Raw genomic sequence first — 20,070 nt, forward strand, 5'->3', positions numbered from 1 at the left:
CTAAAGAATGTTTGTTGATCAGACTTATTAATCAAATCTATTGAATGTTTAAAAGTTCATTTAATCAGATTATCAGCTCTCACTGCTCTCTTGCATTCTGAATTTCATCAGAGATGATGTGTATTGAAATCTCCTGCAATTATAGAGTTTCTTGATAAAGTTATGTTCAGAAATTCTCTATTAATGATTCAGATATTGTTATTTTTCTTCAATAACTTTTCATTATAGATATTTATGAGCTGTATAGTATTAAACTCATTTTCTTTATCTATAATATCACTCACCAGAATATCAGGGTCAGATATAATATCAAATCTTAGATTAAATTAATATCTTGATCTCTTTCTTTCATAGATCACTACTCTTGACTTTATCTCAGACTTTTGAGGTAGAAAGCAGTAGTAGCTTGAATGAGAAATGATATAATTTTGCTCAGCATTAAAATTCAGTTTCTGAAGTAGTATAAAATCAACTTTTTATTCAAATATAATTTGAAGACAAGAATAAATACAATTTGAGTTTCTATTCACATTATTTTGAATAAATGTGATTTTTGAAGAGGTTTTAAACTTTTTTTGTTGTTTTCGTTATATATTCATACTCAAAGAGAGTAGAGATAGAGTAGAATCTAGTCACTATCATCAGATAGTAGATTATAACTATTTTGAAAAGTAGAGATCTTAACTGCTTACATTATATCTAGTTTATCATCAGAGTCATTTCTCAATTCTCTAATCTTAACAGAAGTTTAAGGATTCAAATTCTGTTTATATTTAGCAGGAGAATTGAAGTTTAAAGATTTAGATAGTTGAGAGTTTCTTCTTTTTAAGCTTGTAGTTATAAGTCTACTGACTTGACTCTTCTCTTCAGTTCTAGATTGACTTTGAGCTTCATCTTTTCTTCAGTTCTTTTGAGTTCTAGAAGTAAACATACATTCTTTTGAGCTAGATGCATGTTTTTCTTTACAATTAGAGCACTTAAGCAGAGTGTGTTAACATATTTCACCTCTTTTTGAGCATGTTTCACATTTATACTTACTAGTTTTGTGATCTCTGGCACAGAATGCACATTTTGAGTCTCTAAAATATGAGATTGCAAAGTATTCATATCTTTGACAGTTTGAATACTGTGTTTGAGCTTTGAGATTCATTCTTGAGTCTCTGTATTCATGAACTCTCATTTTCAAATCTGCTACTCTTACTTCAGAGATCTTTGACTGTTCAAGTGTTTTTATATATACTAGAACAGAGGCATTTCTCCTGCTTTGTCTGAACTCAATTGAATTTAATCATACAGACTTCTTTCTCAGTTGAATAGAGTTGTATTCTTTCAATTCATTTTTGAGAAGTAGTATTTCTTCTTCACAGTCAAAAATTTCAACTGAAATATCATGAAGAATGAATTTGTCTCACTTTTCATCTCTCTCAGCTAGAATTATTGTGTTTAGCAAAGATTCTACTGCTGACTTTCAGAGATTCTTATTCTGAATAAGAAATTCAGCACTGAATTCAGACATTGTAGTCAGAATGATGAAGTTTTCAAAGAATAATAACTCAATTGAAGCTATAACTGGTTTTTAAACTTCAATATCAGTCATCAACTGAGAAAAGAACTGCTGATTAATTTCATTTCTAATTCTGAAAATGAGATTTGAGTTTAGCTTGTTTCTTTACAGAATGTCCTGATTTGAGACTTTAAGAATAAGTCTTCTATTTCTGAAGATTTGAAAGTTTTTCTCTTTTTGCATTTTCTTTTTCACTTTTCTATGAATAGAGATATAAACAGTATTCTTCTCAGTTTTCTCAGGATTTTGAGCAGGTGTTGAGACAGCAGGTTTAGAGACAGCAGATTCAGCTGCTTGAGCATATGTTTTCTTCTGATTCAAAGAAGAAGAAGAAGTATGAAAAAAAGAAGAAGAGTAAGATGAAGAGTCAGTGATTATACAAGAAATTTTCAATATTTTTTAAACTGTGTTTGAGATTCCAAGTTTGAACTTGATTATCTTCTGTAGTTGTCTAGTCTGAGCATGAAGAATTAACAGAACTTCTTCATTCATCTCACTCAGACACTGCTTTTCAAGAATCTTGCTTACTTTTTCAAGTTTCTGTATTTCAAGAACTTGTTATTTCTCTATTTCTTCTTTCTTTCTTCTCTTCAGAATTTCAATCTCAGGAATAGTATTTGAGAAAGCATCTTTTTTCACATCAACTGAGTGTATTTTTGAACTCATTGTTCTCACTCAATGAAAAGTTGATCAGACTGTTTCAATTGAGATATTTCTGAGTCTGTTTTCAATTGAAAAGTTGATCAGACTATTTCAAAAGAAGAATAAAAGACTTTTGTGTATAAAACACCTGATTTTTTTCACACTAGTTCAGTAACTAGGTTAGATTTTTGAAGAGAATCTAATAAACTAAAATTGATTTTTAAGATAAATCAATAAAATCTTTACAATCTCTTTCTTGAGATACAGTGAGAAAGAGTATGATATCAATTAATAATGAATCAGATGATATGACAGTTTTTGAGAGAAAAACTGATAAAAAATAAATCAATTTTTTGCAGAGAAATTGATTAAAACTATTCAATTTTATTCTAAATCATTCAATTCTTCTCACACAACAAGTGTGCAACTCAAATCAGTTAATAAAGAGTGTAAAAAAGAATTAAGTATTAATGAAAGCTCTTCAGTCACTGAAAAAGTAATTCTCACTTAAAAGAATATGAAATTATGATAGAAAACAGCTCTGTTTTTTATTCTTTGTAAGAATATTGTATAAAACCCAGAGAAAAACACCTTACTTTTTCAAGAGAAGTAAAAAACTATTTCTAAGATCTTTTTTTTACATTAACTGCTGCAGAAGAATGAGATAGAAACTGCTAAGATATGTACTACTGTATACTCTCTATCAAGACTTTCCCTCTTCAGAGTCTTGATATTATAGAGAATATAAGTCTGTTTCTATATAATAATATAAATATTGTCAGTGAGATGTAGAGAAACTGGTTATTTATATCTTAAAATAGAAGACTTTGTCAATGATTATATTAATATAGAGTTAATTCTCAAATTCAATAGAAACCTAGTGTTGCTGTTCTCAATCCCTTGCAGAATCTATTGAATATTGAGGTATTAAAGCTAGATTTAATATATCTCACTGTGCAGGGATCAAAGGCTCAGTCAGATCTTGAAATATACTGATTTTATAGTTGTTGATGTGCTGTTAACTCATTGTTCACTGATTATGTATTGAATGCTGTTGCTGAGGTATCTTTTTGTATTGTTCTGCCAGGGATGGGCCAGATTGAGAGGGATAGTACAAGGGTGAGACTTGGTGTTGAAGTCTAGATACACTGACGACAGACTGTGGAGGTTGCACTTCAGAAGAGTCCGTTGGTTATGTGCTTAATATTATCGCCGAGGTATCTTTTTGTATTTTTCTGCCAGGGATGGGCCAGATTGGGAAGGGCGGTACAAGGGTGAGACTTGGCGTTGGTGTTTTGGAACATCAAAGATGGACAGGGTTTTCGCGGAGGTCGCTCCTCGGATATCTCCACAACTACAGGTCGGGGATCTTCCAAAATCGAGAAGATTGGTGCATATGGCTAGGTCTCTTCACCTTACAATTTGTATGGCACTTTGGCCCGGGGTTGTGGTGTGGTAGGGGAGAACAGGGGATAATCCCACACAGGAGTTTCGAACAACATCCGGTTCACGTTTGGCTGGATAACTCCACCACCACACAGGGTATGCGGTCGGCGATGGGGTCAGAATGCTCGTATGATCGAGGGCTTTTCGATGGATCTATCGGCGGGTTCTTATTCGAAAAATCGAGCGAGTTCGTCGTGGAGTAAGAATAACGACTTGAAAGTCAAACAACTAGTATAAACAGTGTAAATAGTGCAAACAGTATAAACAGTACAAATAAGTCAATAAATAAACAGATAAGACACTCTGTGAAGGTTATCAACTAGTATTTAAGTGTAGATTCAAGTTACTCTTATAGAGATATAAAGAAGTTTCTATACTATTCAGATCTTTAAATTCTAAAAGTCTTTATCTAAAGCTGAGTAGATCTGTAGTATTGAAGATATTCTGTATAATTGAGATTTCTTCTCTATATCAGACTCTGTTAAGTTGTTTATATTAATAATATAATAGAATTAAATAAGCAGTTCAGTCTTGTAAAGAAATTATATAGTCTTCTTAATCTCTGTTAATATGATCAGTACTCTATTCAGATATAGTGAGATTAATCTTTCAGCTGTTAAAATACTTCTACAGAGTATACTATGATTAAAGTATTTTAATAGAATATATTAAATGATTTGTCTTTTCTCTTCTAAGTATGTATAGTGTGAGTCTTCAACTTTCTTAATAGAGTGAAGATACTTATACAGATAGACTGATCACTGAGATCATGAATTTCACATTTAGTCTCATTTAATCTGATCTTATATATTTCTTGATGTGAGTCTCACCAGAATCAAGTCTTAAAAAAATCTGAAAATGAATCATTTCTGAGAGAAATGATGTGAAAAATGATCAGATTTAATTTAAGAACAGTGAAATGAAAGTAATTTCTCAGAATAAACTGTGAAAGATAATTATTCTTTCAAAATCAGAATGAGACTGAGACTGAAGATTAAATTCAGTCTCATTCAGTTCATTCAGTGATTGCTTATATAATCAGAATTTGATAACAATTATTGATAACACTCATGAAATAACTAAATACATTCTTATATAAGTTTATTCTTCACTTTCTTATAAAAACTACACTTCTCTGATATACTGTGATCAGAGATATTAAACTGTCTGATAATTCTATGTTTTATAATCATGAGTGTCTTGATTATTTCTTCTTATAATTGTTCTCAGTAATAGTAATAAATATCTCAGCTTGAGTTGAACTTTCACTTCATTCTCATCTCTGTCAATGAAATTATCAGAATATCACACATCATCACTGTAATAGTTGAATATATACTCTCAACAATTTTTCATAACTCTAGAATTGATTTAATGTGTAAATTTATTAAATTATCTTGAAGATAGCAGTCAAATTCAGTTTTATAAGTATGTAGTTTTTTCTGATTTTCAGTTGTAATCAATATATACAAGTTCTGTTTCAAAGTTAGTATTATAGTTCTATATAATATAAAGTGTTATCAAAGATCATTACTTACTAAAGAATTATATTTCACTGTCTTCACATCTCTAATATCTGCTTATTCAAATCTCTGATAGTTGACATTGTAGTAGTCTCAGACTAATTTAATATATAAGTCTTATTTCTTCTCTATTCAATCTTAAGAAGTGTAGATATTAACTTGATAAGAGAAATCTAGTAGAGCTACTACAGTATAGTACTCTGTAAAATATTATTCAGTTTTGCTGTAGTAATATATCAGTTTATTTCTTACAGTAATAATAGCCTGTGCTATAGTATTATCTCAGACTGAATTTCTTTTTAAGTGATTCAACTACTTCTTAAGATAAGTAAATAAACTGTTATACACTCATCAGACTGACTGCAGAATTGATATATAAGTGATTAAGACTGTTTTTATTATTTTATAAAACTGAAACAGTAAATCAATCATATATTTTAACTAAGTTCACTTTATATCAGAAAGTTTCAATATCTGAATCTTTTCTCAATCAGAGTATTGTACTCAATGATTAATTATCTGATACAATTAAAGTGTCTGAACAGTTATCTTATATATTGAACTTCACTGTGTTCTAATATTCTGTATCATATTCAGTGATATGACTGATTTATTTGTTTATTGAATATTATGAAATCATTATTATTATTTAAAGAAGATATAAATTGTATTAACAATGTTTTAAATCTATGATATTTAAATTATTAGTCAATCTATTCAAAATTAACAGTAGTATTATTAAAAAGTGTTATCAAAAAGCAATATTAAAAAGTGTTGTCAAAAAACATTATCTTTTATAAAGTGAATATAAAAGTTACTTAAGTAATCACTTTCATCTCATTCTGATCTCAAGAATCAGCTATCTCATTATTCTTTATCTTGATATTAAGATTCTTTATCAGTGTTTACATCACAAGTTGAATTATATGAGCAATGCAGAAAATATGACCTTGTTTATTATTTCAGAAATACAAAGTCAATTTTTACTCTAAGCTGTTTATCATACTGTAGTTATTCACAGCATTATCAGTTATAATTGTAAGAAGACTGAGACTAATATCTCAATAGTCATTTTTAATCATAGTTATTAATATCTCTGTTATATAATTCTCAGTATGACTACTGATCAATGATTTAAATTCAATTAATATCTCTTAATAAGTTCAGTTCTTATCAATATAATAACATATAACTCTTATAAATGCAAGATTGTTTGTACTAGTTCATGCATTCACTGTAAGAGACACTCTTCAATGATTCTTCAACTCTGATTCTAGATATTATATATTAACTTTGTAGTATATCTCAAGATTGAACTGAAGACAGAATCAATGTGAAATATGAAGATTTGAATTAAGCATTTAAAGAAGTATTCAGAATTCAGAGTTTTCAATTAATTGAAGAGAAAGATTCAGAGATATATATATACAAAATAATTATTCATAGAAGTTATCAGATAAGAGTTATGAAATCAGAGTACTAATATATGATTATTTTCACATAATTTTCTTCAAATTAGAAAGTTAGTGTTATTAAAAATTATTATCTGATAGAGTAACTTATCAGCTCAGTAGTAATTTTCTGATTATTTTTCTTTTATTATCTGCATTCTGATAACTTCAGATGTCAGAAAATTTCTTCAGAGTTATAATCAGTTTATGATGAATATTTCTGAATAAAGTTATAGTGATTATAGTAGAGAGATAACTCTTTAGTAATCTATAATACAATCTGTTAATAATTATTTCATAGTTCATCTCAATATTTGTGTTGAGTTTTTCATAAATTTCATGACCTGAAATCAGATGTGAAGAATGAAGTGATTATTTATTATAATTAAAAGAGAGTATTCTGTATTAAATTATAAATAACATAGACTTTATAATTCACAGTGATTTCTTGAAGAGTTTGTGAATCTTCAATAGAAGTAAAAGAAGTAAAAGAAGTGAATTCAGAAGACATGATAATAATTTAAGAAAGATAATAATTTATTTTTAATAACTAATCACTGATATATGTAAGAAGAATTAATATAAGAGAAAATAATCTTCTTTCTTAGCTTAGTTATAATTTTAGTACTAACTCAGATTGAATATCATTGATGTATAAAAGTAAATAAACAATCTTGATTAATCTCTATCATATTGCTTGAAATATATTAATATTATAGAAGAGAGTGTTATCAAATTGTATTATCAGATAATATTATTAAAAATATATTAATATTATAAATATCAATGTTGAAAAAATGTTGATACTTATACATTATAGTGATATGATAGTTGAATATATATATATATATTATTCCTGATATTGATAATTGATTATAACTTGTACAATAATTTTTGAAAACTCAAAATTAATTTCAATTATTAACTAATAGTTACAAACTTATAACTAATTAATATAAAAAGAAAAAAACTTTTTCTACTTATTATCTTTCTTCTCTTTCTCATTCTTCTTATTATTCTTTATAATTTACTTCTCATTCTTATTCTTCTTCTTCTTCTTCTTATCTGAGATGATAATCATCTCAAAATCTCTCTCTGCTGTCTTCTCAGAAGAGGGTTCTCACTGTTCTCTCTTAGTCAGGTCAATCTGTGTCTCAAAATCCTGCATTTTCTGATCTGCTGTCTCAGGTTCCATCTCAGTAGTAAGCAGATTGACATACTCAGAGAGCAGAGCTGTCTTCTTAATATTCTAAATCATGAAGTGTATTCAAGATCTGAACAAGGTCTCAATTCTCTTCTTCTCTGTCAGCTTCTGCTAATCAATTAGAGAACAGAAGTGTTATCAAAAATCATTATCTCTTAATAAAAAATTTACCAGTTTTAGCTTCTTTATCTCTTACTTTAATATCTTCTCAATCTTCTTCTATCACTGTTTATTTATAGTAATACTCTTCTTCTTTCTTTCTCTCTTCATCTTAATCTTAAATCATTCTCAGAACTTCTTCTAGTTTCACTGCTGCTGTATAAGACTCTTCACTATCTTCTTTTTCAATCTCTTATAGACAGTGTCATTCACATTATTTTTATACTTAGTTCAGTCTAAATCTATCAGAAGTGTTACTTAAAATTGTTATCATTTTACTTTCTTACAGAGTCTCTTCAAGGCATTATAACATATCTTATAATCTGTCTCTCTATGCTTAAACACCTTCTTCTTCTCTTTCTTCAATCTGTGACAGTGCTCACGCACCTTGATGATCTGCAGAACCGCAGAATATTTGAAGAAGAATGACATGATTAATTTTAATAAGTGTTGAAGAGAGAGTAAAGACAGGCAATGATATAATAATAATAATGATAGTAATAATAATAATAATAGTGATAATAATAATGATAATGATGATGATGATGATGATGAAAGAGAAAGTGTATTAAAATATATTATTGACTTATCAAACATAAAGAGACAAAGAAACTATTAACAGCTTTCAGAGATGTATAGAAATGACTACAGTGTTACATAGCAATATTATCTTCATTTAATACATGCACTATTGATATTCTTTGTATACATTTATCATATAATCTATATCAGAGATACATGCAGAAAACAGATCTTTATTACTAGAGAGAATAATTACAGCAATTCTCTATTTTCATATTATAAAGATAAGTTATTCTTATTTCTTTCTTCTCTCTTTTCTCTTCTTCTTCAATTCATCACTAAGTCTAAGCTGATATGAAAACTATTAAAACACTCTTTGAAACTCTTAAATTGAAGAGTATAGACTAATCAAATTTTAAATGCAGATGAATTAAATTATATTTAATAATACTAATTATTCATTCTCTCTTTAATAAAACAACAGTCATATCTTCTCTCCCTCTCTCAAATGAAACATGGTCTGTGAAAAGTGAGTATTACATCAGATTATAATGATTAATACAGTCTCAGTACACAGAGCTGTATACATATAGTACATGCTGAACTGAGAGACTGTGTGAGTTGCAAACTGATAACAGCATTTCAGAGAGAGTCATGCAGTGTGAGAAAGCTACAACTCTCAGTCATATATGCAGAGAGTGAATCACTGCAGTAAGTGTATATATATTGTATAAAAGTAACACTTTTTAGTAACACTCAGTCTCTGATATTATGAAAATAGAGTCTCTCTGTGAGATCTGTTTTTATCAGAAGTTGAGAAATCTTATATTTCTTAAAATTATCTTCACACATCTTGTCTATGAAATTAATGAGAGAAATCATTGATTTCAGTGTTCTACTCTTGATGTTATTCAAGTGACAGTAGAGTTCACCCTGATCACACTTTTTAAATGTATGTTTTCTAATTATTCACATTTATACAGATATATACTGATTATTTATTAGATAATGTTAAGACAATGGCTCATCCCAGCTGTGTTACTCCTTACTATAAGAGATATATAATTAATGATGAACATTGTAAAGACTCTGAGAAGTGAGTATTTTAAAAATACTGTAGCTCTGCAATCTTGATTTCTTTTGTTTTTATTTTTTATTTTTTTATTTTTCTTTTATTTTTTTATTGTGATTTTTTCTTACTTTTATTTTGTTTTTTTTTTTTTGTTTTTTTTTATATTTTATATTTTTTTCATAATTAAAATTATATAAACTATGATCTGTGTTTAGAAAAGTAATGATATTTAATAATACTCTCTATTGAATTTTTAACAAATGAGCACTATGTTATGATATTATGTAAGTGAGAAATGATTTCATAATCTCATTTAATGTCATTCCCAATAATAAGATCAGAATGAAAATGTGACTAAGAATTCAAATATATTCTTTATCTGAGACTAGATTTTTATTTGAAAAGTGAATCTGAGATCTTTAATATTTGAAATAATGTGATTTGAAATCAATGTAATGAATATAAACTATGATCAGAAGTAATGCTTTTAGGCAATATAACAACTGTAAAGTTTGATTCTGGTTTCAGACACGGTCACACGGCCAGTCTATATACAGATATATCTTGCCTGTTCTCATCTGTGTACGTATAGAACTTAGATGTCTTGACAGACTTTTGTAATATTTAAGTACCTTCTTTATTAATTGTCAATATAGTCTCTTTAATACTGTTTTATAAGATAATGCTTATTATCTCTCTTCTTATCTTGTCTTTAGTTAATATATGATCACTGTCTTTCTCATCACTACTAGAAGATATAATGTCAGAGTTAGAAGAGATTCTGACTTATTATATTATAAGTCTGAGATACTCTCTCTTCATTCTGCTATCTTCTTCACTGTGTGATCAGTTATCTCATTTTCTGAAACTTCTGAGTATACTGAGATTCATCTGATCTTCATCATACTCTTGAGTTTATTATATATTGTAATAATAAGCTTTGAAATCTTCTGATCTGACTGTCTTACTGATGTACTCGCTGTTTGTATAGCTGCTTAATTATTGATAAAGATGATACTTCTTCTAAGCAGCTTCTCTGAATTCTCACAGTCTTGAATAATTTAAAGTATTATAAGTATATCATAGAGTTCTTCTATACAGACTGTGTATTAAGTGTTCAGTTCTAAGCAGTATATCTTCTCTCTGTCTGTGAATAAGAACATCACTGAGATATCTATACATCTCATTATATTACTGTCATCAGTGTATATAAGATATACTATACTCAGTGATGTCTTATTATACTGATTCATAACAGTTGCAGTGTCAGAGATGATGTATATTTTAATCAGAGTTTATTATAAAGATATTATATATACTGTCTATATCTTCTGATCTCTCAGATTATAAGAATATAGCTTTTTCTATCTATCTAGTAGATAATATAGTGATATGTTCAGAGTCTCTGATTCTTCAATAAGAGTGCTCATATCTCTGATTTTTTAATTGCTGCTCAGTCTCAGTGCAGCTGTATCTAGACTGGCCGGCGGGATCATGAATTTCACATTTGGTTTCATTTGATCTGATCTCATACATTTCTTGACGTGAGTCTTATCAGAACCAAGCCTTAAAAAAATCTGAAAATGAATCATTTCTGAGAGAAATGACATGAAAAATGACCAGATTTAATTCAAGAACAGTGAAATGAAAGTAATTTCTCAGAATAAACTGTGAAAGAAAATCATTCTTTTAAAATCAGAATGAGACTGAGACTGAAGATTAAAATCAGTTTCATTCAGTTTATTCAGTGATTACTTATATAATCAGAATTTGATAATAATTATTAATAACACTCATGAAACAACTAAATACATTCTTATACAAGTTTATTCTTTACTTTCTCATAAAAACTACACTTCTCTGATATACTGTGATCAGAGGTATTAAACTGTCTGATAATTTCATGTTTTATAATTATAAGTTTCTTGATTATTTCTTCTTGTAATTGTCTCTGATGATAGTGATAAATATCTTAACTTGAGTTGAACTTTCACTTCATTCTCATCTCTGTCAATGAAATTATCAGAATATCATGTATGATCAGTGTAACAGTTGAATATATACTCTTAACAATTTTTCAAAACTCTAGAATTGATTTAATGCATAAATTCATCAGATTTTCTTGAAGATAGCAGTTAAATTCAGTTTTACAAGTATGTAGTTTTGTCTGATTTTCAGTTATAATCAATGTATACAAGTTCTGTTTCAAAGTTAGTATTATAGTTCTATATAATATGAAGTATTATCAAAGATCATTACTTACTAGAGAATTGTATTTCACTGTGTTCACATCTCAAATATCTGCTTATTCAAATCTCTGATAGTTGATATTATAGTAGTCTCAGACTAATTTAATATACAAGTCTCATTTCTTCTCTGTTCAATCTTGAGAAGTGTAGATACTAACTTAATAGAAGAGATCTAGTAGAGCTACTATAGTATAGTACTCTGTAAAAGATTGTTCAGTTTTACTGTAGTAATATATCAGTTTATTTCTTATAGTAATAATAGTCTGTACTATAGTATTATCTCAGACTGAATTTCTTTTTAAGTGATTCAACTGCTTCTTAAGATAAGTAAATAAACTATTATACACTTATCAGACTGACTGCAGTATTGATATATAAGTGATTAAAACTGTCTTTATTATCTTATAAAACTGAAACAGTAAATCAATTACATATTTCAACTGAGTTCACTTCATATCAGAAAGTTTCAATATCTGAATCTTTTTCTAATCAGAGTGTTGCACTCAATGATCAATTATCTGACACAATCAAAGAGTCTGAACAGTTATCTTATATATTGAACTTCACTGTGTTCTAACATTCTGTATCATATTCAGTGATATGACTGATTTGTTTATTTATTAAATATAATGAAATTATTATTATTATTTAGAGAAGATACAAATTATATTAGCAATGTTTTAAATCTGTGATATTTAAATTATTAATCAATCTATTCAAAATTAATAGTAGTATTATCAAAAAGTATTATCAAAAAGCAATATTAAAAAGTGTTATCAAAAAATATTATCTTTTGTAAAGTAAATGTAAATGTCATTCAAAGGTTGCTTAAGCCAGCGTACGATTACAGGCGTATGCCGGCTTCTTATATATTGTAATATCATACGCTAAATTAATTAGCGGCTGCTATGGCCTCTTTACACTCATAAGCAAGTTCAGAAGCGGCTGTGTTATTATTCAACAGTCATATGTTCTTTCAAATCACATTCTCTCTCACCAGATTCAGTCACACTCATATGACCATGATGTCCGCCCTAGCTTCATGCGGATTAGCATGCCACTAGTGTTCGTGATCATGTGACCTATCTCTGATTCAGCTAGTGTTCTGTGTACACTCTTACAAAGAAACTTTCACTATATTACATCTCTCATTTACTAACTTTTCTCATTCTTCAACTATCTTCTTCATCATCATTATCATCAAATGTTACTATCTTATTCAAGATTCCTATCTCTTCTTCTGTTCAACTCTTTTCATCTGTTCATCTATCACATTGTACGCGTTTCTGATAATAATCTCTCATTTTCATAACAAGTGTTCTTGTAGTGCTCATACTGAGCAGTTCATTAGCAGTAAGTGTAATATGTTATGAAATGTGACCAGAACTTGTTTATCTTCTAACAATCACCAGAACATACTATCATGAATGACACATCTTCTTCATCTTCTTATACATTCTCAATCATTTTCTTCTCAGCAGGTTTCTGATTGTGTTTTCTGACACAATTTTACATAAATGCAGATGCTGATATATTTGTTTTTATTCACATAGAATCTTTACATGTTGACAGATCTGTATTCATCAATGATAGTGAACTCAATATTGAATCATTGATCAAGAACTTGGAGAATGTGATAATGAAGAAATTGCTTATATCATGTATAATCAGATCTCTCATATCTCTCTCTACTCTCTCTGTTTCTTCCTCTGCTGCTCCCTCTCAATCTTCTACACCTGTCTCTGTGTCTGGTTCTCCCGCTTCTGCTACCCCTGTTCCCGCGATTCTCACTCCTGCTACTTCTGATTTTGTCATCTCTGCTTTCATTACCAGCTCTCCCTGTTTCAAGAAGATGTTGTGTAGGCTTAATGAACTACATTTCTCAGTGTGTACAGTCCTGCTCTTCTTATCAACTCTCAGAATAATTTATTGTATAAAGACTGTGTATGACACAACTATTTGAAGCTCAGTCACAGATGCTGATTATTATGTTCATTTCAAATATTTATGATGAAGTAATTATTCATTTATATCAGAGAATCATTCCTCTTCTCAACAGTATTAAGATTATAAGTCTTTTTCTTTTCATCTTTTTAATTGAATTGCTCAGTTCAGAAGTAACTCTTTTTCTATTCTTAGAAAAAATTGTTATGAGTTTTACTGTGTATGAAGTCATGGTGTTCACAGACATTAAGAAACTTTTCATAATTATCAAATTCAATATTGCAGATACATCTGCTCTGATAAATATCTTCAGAATGATTGATCTGTATCACTCTATTCTTTAGTGTTTGTTATTCAACTTCATGATGCAGGTGAAGAATATTCATATTTTCAGAAATGAGAACATGAATGTTGTACTCTTTTACACTTACAGATATGAGGCTTGTACACCTTGTCTGAGATGTTATTGTGAGAATGAGCTGTTCACATGCTATGTTCTGCTTTCTGCATTTCTCTGTGTCTCTCTCTCTCTTTCTGAGAAGCCTCATGCATGTTGTAATTGTATATACAACTCTAAGGTCAGTGAGTGTTCATTCAGTAACTGTTCTCATCTCTGATTTTATAATTTTCATATACTAACAATGATTCTTAGTTGCTCTGATATCAGAGATTATTCTAATCAAAGATGATAACACTGTTGAGACTATTCTCTTTCACTCTTAAGCTTCTTTCATTACTTTCTCTCTCTCTTCTGCAGAGAAGATTGTATGTACATCAGATTATAAGCATTCAGTGCTGAGTGACTCTCATCATCATTTATTCAGTTCTGTACCTCTCTCTTTCATTTCTTCTGTCTTTATTCTCTCTGTCCTGGCTTCTGATTCTGCAGGTCCTGCACTCTTCTTCAATTTCTCTACACATACATATACACATTTCTATATTAGCATTCTAGTCAATCTTGTGATAAATGACATTAATGTTATACACAGAGTGATAGAGAAATCAGAGATATGTACAGTGTTGTTATGAGAGCAGCTTGCAGCCCTTGAATTTCTTATGAATCTTGAGTTTTGAGATTTCCTTTATTTTTAATGTTTTTCAGGTGATGTGGTGTTGAAAATAGATTAAACATGTGACATATGAAAATGAATAAAGTATATACAATAATATTTGTCTTTTACAGTCAACTCTTATGATTAGTGATTAATTCATTATCTCTTTTCTTTTCTTACACTTTTTCTTTATCTGCTAGTCACTACTCTTACACAATCTCTATATAGTACAGTGTTTAGTAACTAGGTTCAGCAGCTTTCATCTTTTGTGATTCTGTCTCATATATTATACTGTCTCTCTTTGCCTGCTCAGATTACTATAGTAAACAGCTCATTGAAACTAATCTCATCTAATCTCTGAGTGTTCTCAGAGGTTGAGATAGCTTGATCTCATGTGTCTGTGAATGTTTCAGATAATTTGTCCTCTGTGATCTTCATAATTAAACTGATGTAAATAGTTGAATTCAACTCTGAATTCCTTTTTCTTCTATAATCTGATTCATGTGTAAGTCTGTCACTTTGAGACTGCTTTTTATCACATTGCACTTGCTATCTGTGGCATATTATTATACAATCAGCTACAGTCTCATCACTTATTAAAGTATGATATTTGCCTGATTTCTTCATTACTTCTCATTCTTTTCTTGTAATTATGAAAAGATCAGAATAAGTAAGATTATCTGATTTGTAAGTATCTATAATTTCTCTTATCTTGTGAGACTTTTTAATTGTAAGCTTCTTCTTTTTCAACACTGATAATAGTGCTGCAGATGATTATAATTTACTCAGATCTTACATATTTACTTTTATAAGTTATGAATTATTTATTAAGTTGTGTAAGATTCATTCCTCTGATTCTTTCAATGTGTATATTTTCAGAGAATGTGATTTGAGTATTTTATACAGCTTAAATCATCTAGATTGAAACTTCTCAGAATTCTCATTGTATATGAGAACTCATGTTCTTATCTTGAGACTCAATTTCTTAACTAGTGAGTCTCATATTCTTTTCAATTGAATTGCTCAGTTCAGGAGTAACTCATTAGCTTTTGCATGTGCATGGCTGATCTCTTTCAATCTTGATTTCATGTCTGTGACTGTTGCATCTGCAACTGCTACTACTGCATTCATAACTGTTGTTCTCTCTCTCACCTTTTCTGAAGCATTCTCCGGGATGCATGGATGCAATCCATACAACAGGTAGAATGGTGAACACTTGAAGACTGCATGCTGTTGAATCTGTGTGGCTAGTAGCACCTGCCTGAGATATTCATCTCATAGTCTTGTAGACTTGCTCACTAGATATTTCATCAGCATGTTACTCAAGATTTCATTCAAGTATTTCATCTTTCTGTTCATCTGCAGATGATATGATGTTGTTCTATGATGTCTTATCTGTAACTGATTCATGAAATGTCTCATCACTTCTTCTATAAGGTTCACACTGTTATCAGTTAGAATCTCATACAGTATTCTATAGTTGATATAGATCTTATTATGTAGAAACTTCATTATCATCTTCTCTATTATCTCTGAAACTGCTTTCACAACTGGCCAGTCAGTAGCATAATTAATAGCAGTGATTATTCATCAATTTCCATTTAATGTCTGCAGTAATATATCTATGAGATTCACTCTTCATTGTTTAAATGATTGTATTGTACACTTCATCTGATATTGTACTTTCTCACATTCTAACCCTTTCTTAGATTCTTTTATGACCTGATAATTCAGGCACTTATAAGCATATATCTGAATGTTCTCAGTCATGCTTGATCAGTATACTCTTGATTCAAGTACACTCATGAGTTCAGGGCTTTCTAAGTGACTGAATTCTTTGTGCATGTGAGTCACTAAGTCATATTTAAATGAAGATTCTAGATAGGGAGCTTCTGTGTATTCTAGATTGCAGTAAAGCATAACATCATTTTTCAATTTTTCCAGCTTGAAGTTCAGAAGTATCTCTTCTACTACTCTCATGAGATGCTTGTCATTCAATACTTTATCATTCTTCAAGTGAGAGATAATGATGTTCACTTATTCTGATTCCTTGCATCTTCTCAGTATGTTTAATATGAATGTCCCTTGTGCCTGGTTTGCAGAACTCTCACTTATGAAATTGAGTCTGTGACTGATTGCATCAGGCATCACAGTGTCTGATCTCTTTCAGTATTTGATATGAAGATTATACACTTAAAACTCTGAGATTCAATGTGCTAAGCATTTGAAAGATTTTATCACTAATTATAGATAGACAAGGCTTTCATAATCTGTGATCACTGTTATCATATGCCTGTTGTTGATATATCTATCTCATAATGCCAGTATGTGCTTAATCACTAGTAATTTCTTTTCATGCACTGGATAATTGAGCTCAGTATCTGATAGTTTCCTACCATCATACATCACCAGGTGCAGCTTGCTGTCCTTGCTCATCTGTAGAAGAGTGTCTTTGATAGCTTATTCAAATGCATCTATCTTGATGTAGAACGGTTTATCATGATCTGATTGAATAAGCACTGAGAATGTTATTACACATTTTCTCAGTGTGAGAAAAGTCTCTTCACACACAGCATTTCAGATGATTGAATGAAACTTCTTCTTTCACAGATTTACATCTGTTCCTCTTAAGAGATCTGAGAGTGATGCAGATATTCATGTGAAATCCTTGATGAACCTGCAGTAATATGAGGTCAATTCAAGAAACTGCTATACATGATGTACATTTCTCCACTATGGTTAATTCACTATGACATTCAATTTCTCTGAGATGGGGTATATACAGTCATCACTCACTATATGTTCTATGAACTCCAACTCTTTCATTTCAAACACACACTTAGTTGATTTGATGTAGAGCTTATGCTCTGTCAGAGTTATAAGCACTTTATTAAGATGCTTCAGATATTCATTGTATGAGTTTGAAAAGACTAGAATATTATTGAGATATATAAGACATGAGATTTCATTCTGTTTATGAAGAATTATATTCATCATTATTTAAAAGATGACAGATGTATTTGTTAGACTGAATGACATTGCAAGAAATTTGAACTTCTCTCATTATATATTAAACATGGTTTATGAAACTGACAGTTCATCTACATGAATCTGTCAGTATTCTGAGAGAAGATTGATCTTTGATAGATATTAAGTGTTTTCAACTGTATTCAACTGTTATTGAATCTATGACAGTGAATATTCATTCTTGATTATAAGCTTGTTGAGTGTTTAATAATCAATACACATTCACCACTTCTTATCTGTCTTTTTCACAAATAGAACAGGAAAGTCTCACACACTTGATGAGAGTTGTATAAGATCATATTCTAGAAGGTCTGTGATCTGACACTTCTGTTCTTTGAGATGTGTTTGTGACAGAGGGTACACATTCTGGTTGACTGGTTTTGCATCCCTCATGTCAATCTCATGTATAAATCCTCATTTCAGCAGCAATTTCAGTGAAAGATCTGTTCAGAAGATCTTTTCATACTTCTTCAGAAGCTTCTTTATACACTTATTCTTCTGTATATTCTTTATCTTGGTTTTCTCTGCTTCTGAGTTCTGTATGACATACAGAATGCTTTCAGATGAGATCTTGTGAATTGTTCTCTTTACTTGTTGATGTATAAGCAGATTTAACCCTTCTATATCAGAGATATGAAATGTCCTTCTCATATCAGTTGATAGGATTGTATGAACTGTTTTCTTCCTATCAGTCAACTGTATATGGCATGTACATCATTAGATCTGCGGATTGAACCTTTGAAATCAATCAAGTTCAAGAATAAGGTCATATTTCACATTCTGCAGCTCTCGCGCCCAAATATAGCAAGATCATTCTTCAAAGTGCAAGGAAACTCTTACTCTTGCAGATGATATCAAATATTAATTATCAGATAATCTTATATGTTGAGAATTCTTCACTCAACAGACCTCTTTCAATCTTCAGATTATATAATCATCAATATATTATGTAGAAGCTTCTGTGTCTACTAATACTTTTGCAGCCATCTCTCAATTCTTACTCAAGTGTCTCTTATACATCAACATTTCAGATCTCAAGACATTGAGATGAGTATTTACTTCATTCTTCTCATCTGCATCTTATTCAGAAGTCTGCTTCTTCTTTGCAATCACAGAATTCAGAGGATCATCTAATGCAGGCATCTCTTTCAGTTTGAAGACTTTTCATAGAATATCAGTAAGTGTCTCTGAGCTCACTGATTCTGCTAGTTTTTTGACTCTCTTGCTTCTCTTGACTGTACACACTGAGTGCAATCTTTTACATCATGATTTTGACATTCACAGTTGAAACAAGCTTGATGCTCACAACATCAAGAATTTCACTCAGAGAATCTCTTTTTCAGAGAATTCAGTGCTTTAAAAGTGATATTCAGATCTAGATTCATTGCATCTGAGTGTGTGACTTGTGTCATAGAAGTCTGATTACTCATTCTTCACTGAGACATACTTAATTGCAGTATTTTCTGTCACAATTGACTCACTTGTTCTCATACAATGAGGATATTGTATGCTTCCTTCACTGTGCCTGGCTGTGAGATTAAGCATTTTCATTTCACTCTTAACTCAGATGTAAGATTATGAATGAAGATCTGTAAACAGAAAGATGTTGAAAGCTCTTCATTCAATATGAGATAGTATAAGCTGAAGTGTGTGAAGTATGATATAAGATTACTCACTTGTCTACACTCAGTGAAGTGTTTATAACACTTATCTTATACATTCACTTTCTCAAAGTTGTGTAAGATTCATTTGAAAAACTCATTTTATGTTCATAGAAATGAATATTGCTCTGAGTCTGTAAGATTCATCTTTTTATCAGTTATTCATAATAACTTCACTTTTTCATGTAGGAACACAGCAGATCTTAAGACTTGTTGAAATTTCATTGACTGTCTGTCTGTGAGTTCATATTCAATCTGATAATATGATTGCATCTGACTTAGCCAGCTGATTGCAGCATTATTTTTTCAGTCATTATTGAAGCTTAATGACTCTGACAGATCTTCTAACTTGATATATTTCATGCTCAGATTCTTATTCTGTGCAGCAGTCTCTGATAATATGTATGCTTCTGAAGAGATTGTGAATGATCATGATGAGATCTTCAGGTTCAGTGTAGTTATCTGTCTGTGTAATTATACAATCTCTCACTGCAGGCCTAAGATCTGGTTTTCTCTATTCTTATTGATGATGGTAATTGTATCAGTGAAGCTCT

General features: G+C 30.0%; 1 protein-coding gene across 1 annotated transcript; it reads left to right on the forward strand.

The window, feature by feature from the left end:
* Positions 1–3,448: 3,448 nt before the first annotated feature.
* Positions 3,449–3,855, forward strand: BDBG_02585 (uncharacterized protein; the record flags this gene model as incomplete). The annotated part of the gene is made up of 1 exon (XM_002627868.2): positions 3,449–3,855. A coding segment is annotated over one exon (407 nt), but the record flags the coding sequence as incomplete, so codon positions are not given.
* Positions 3,856–20,070: the final 16,215 nt, after the last annotated feature.

The sequence above is a fragment of the Blastomyces gilchristii genome (genome assembly GCF_000003855.2).
Source record: "Blastomyces gilchristii SLH14081 genomic scaffold supercont1.3, whole genome shotgun sequence".
NCBI lineage: Eukaryota > Fungi > Ascomycota > Eurotiomycetes > Onygenales > Ajellomycetaceae > Blastomyces > Blastomyces gilchristii.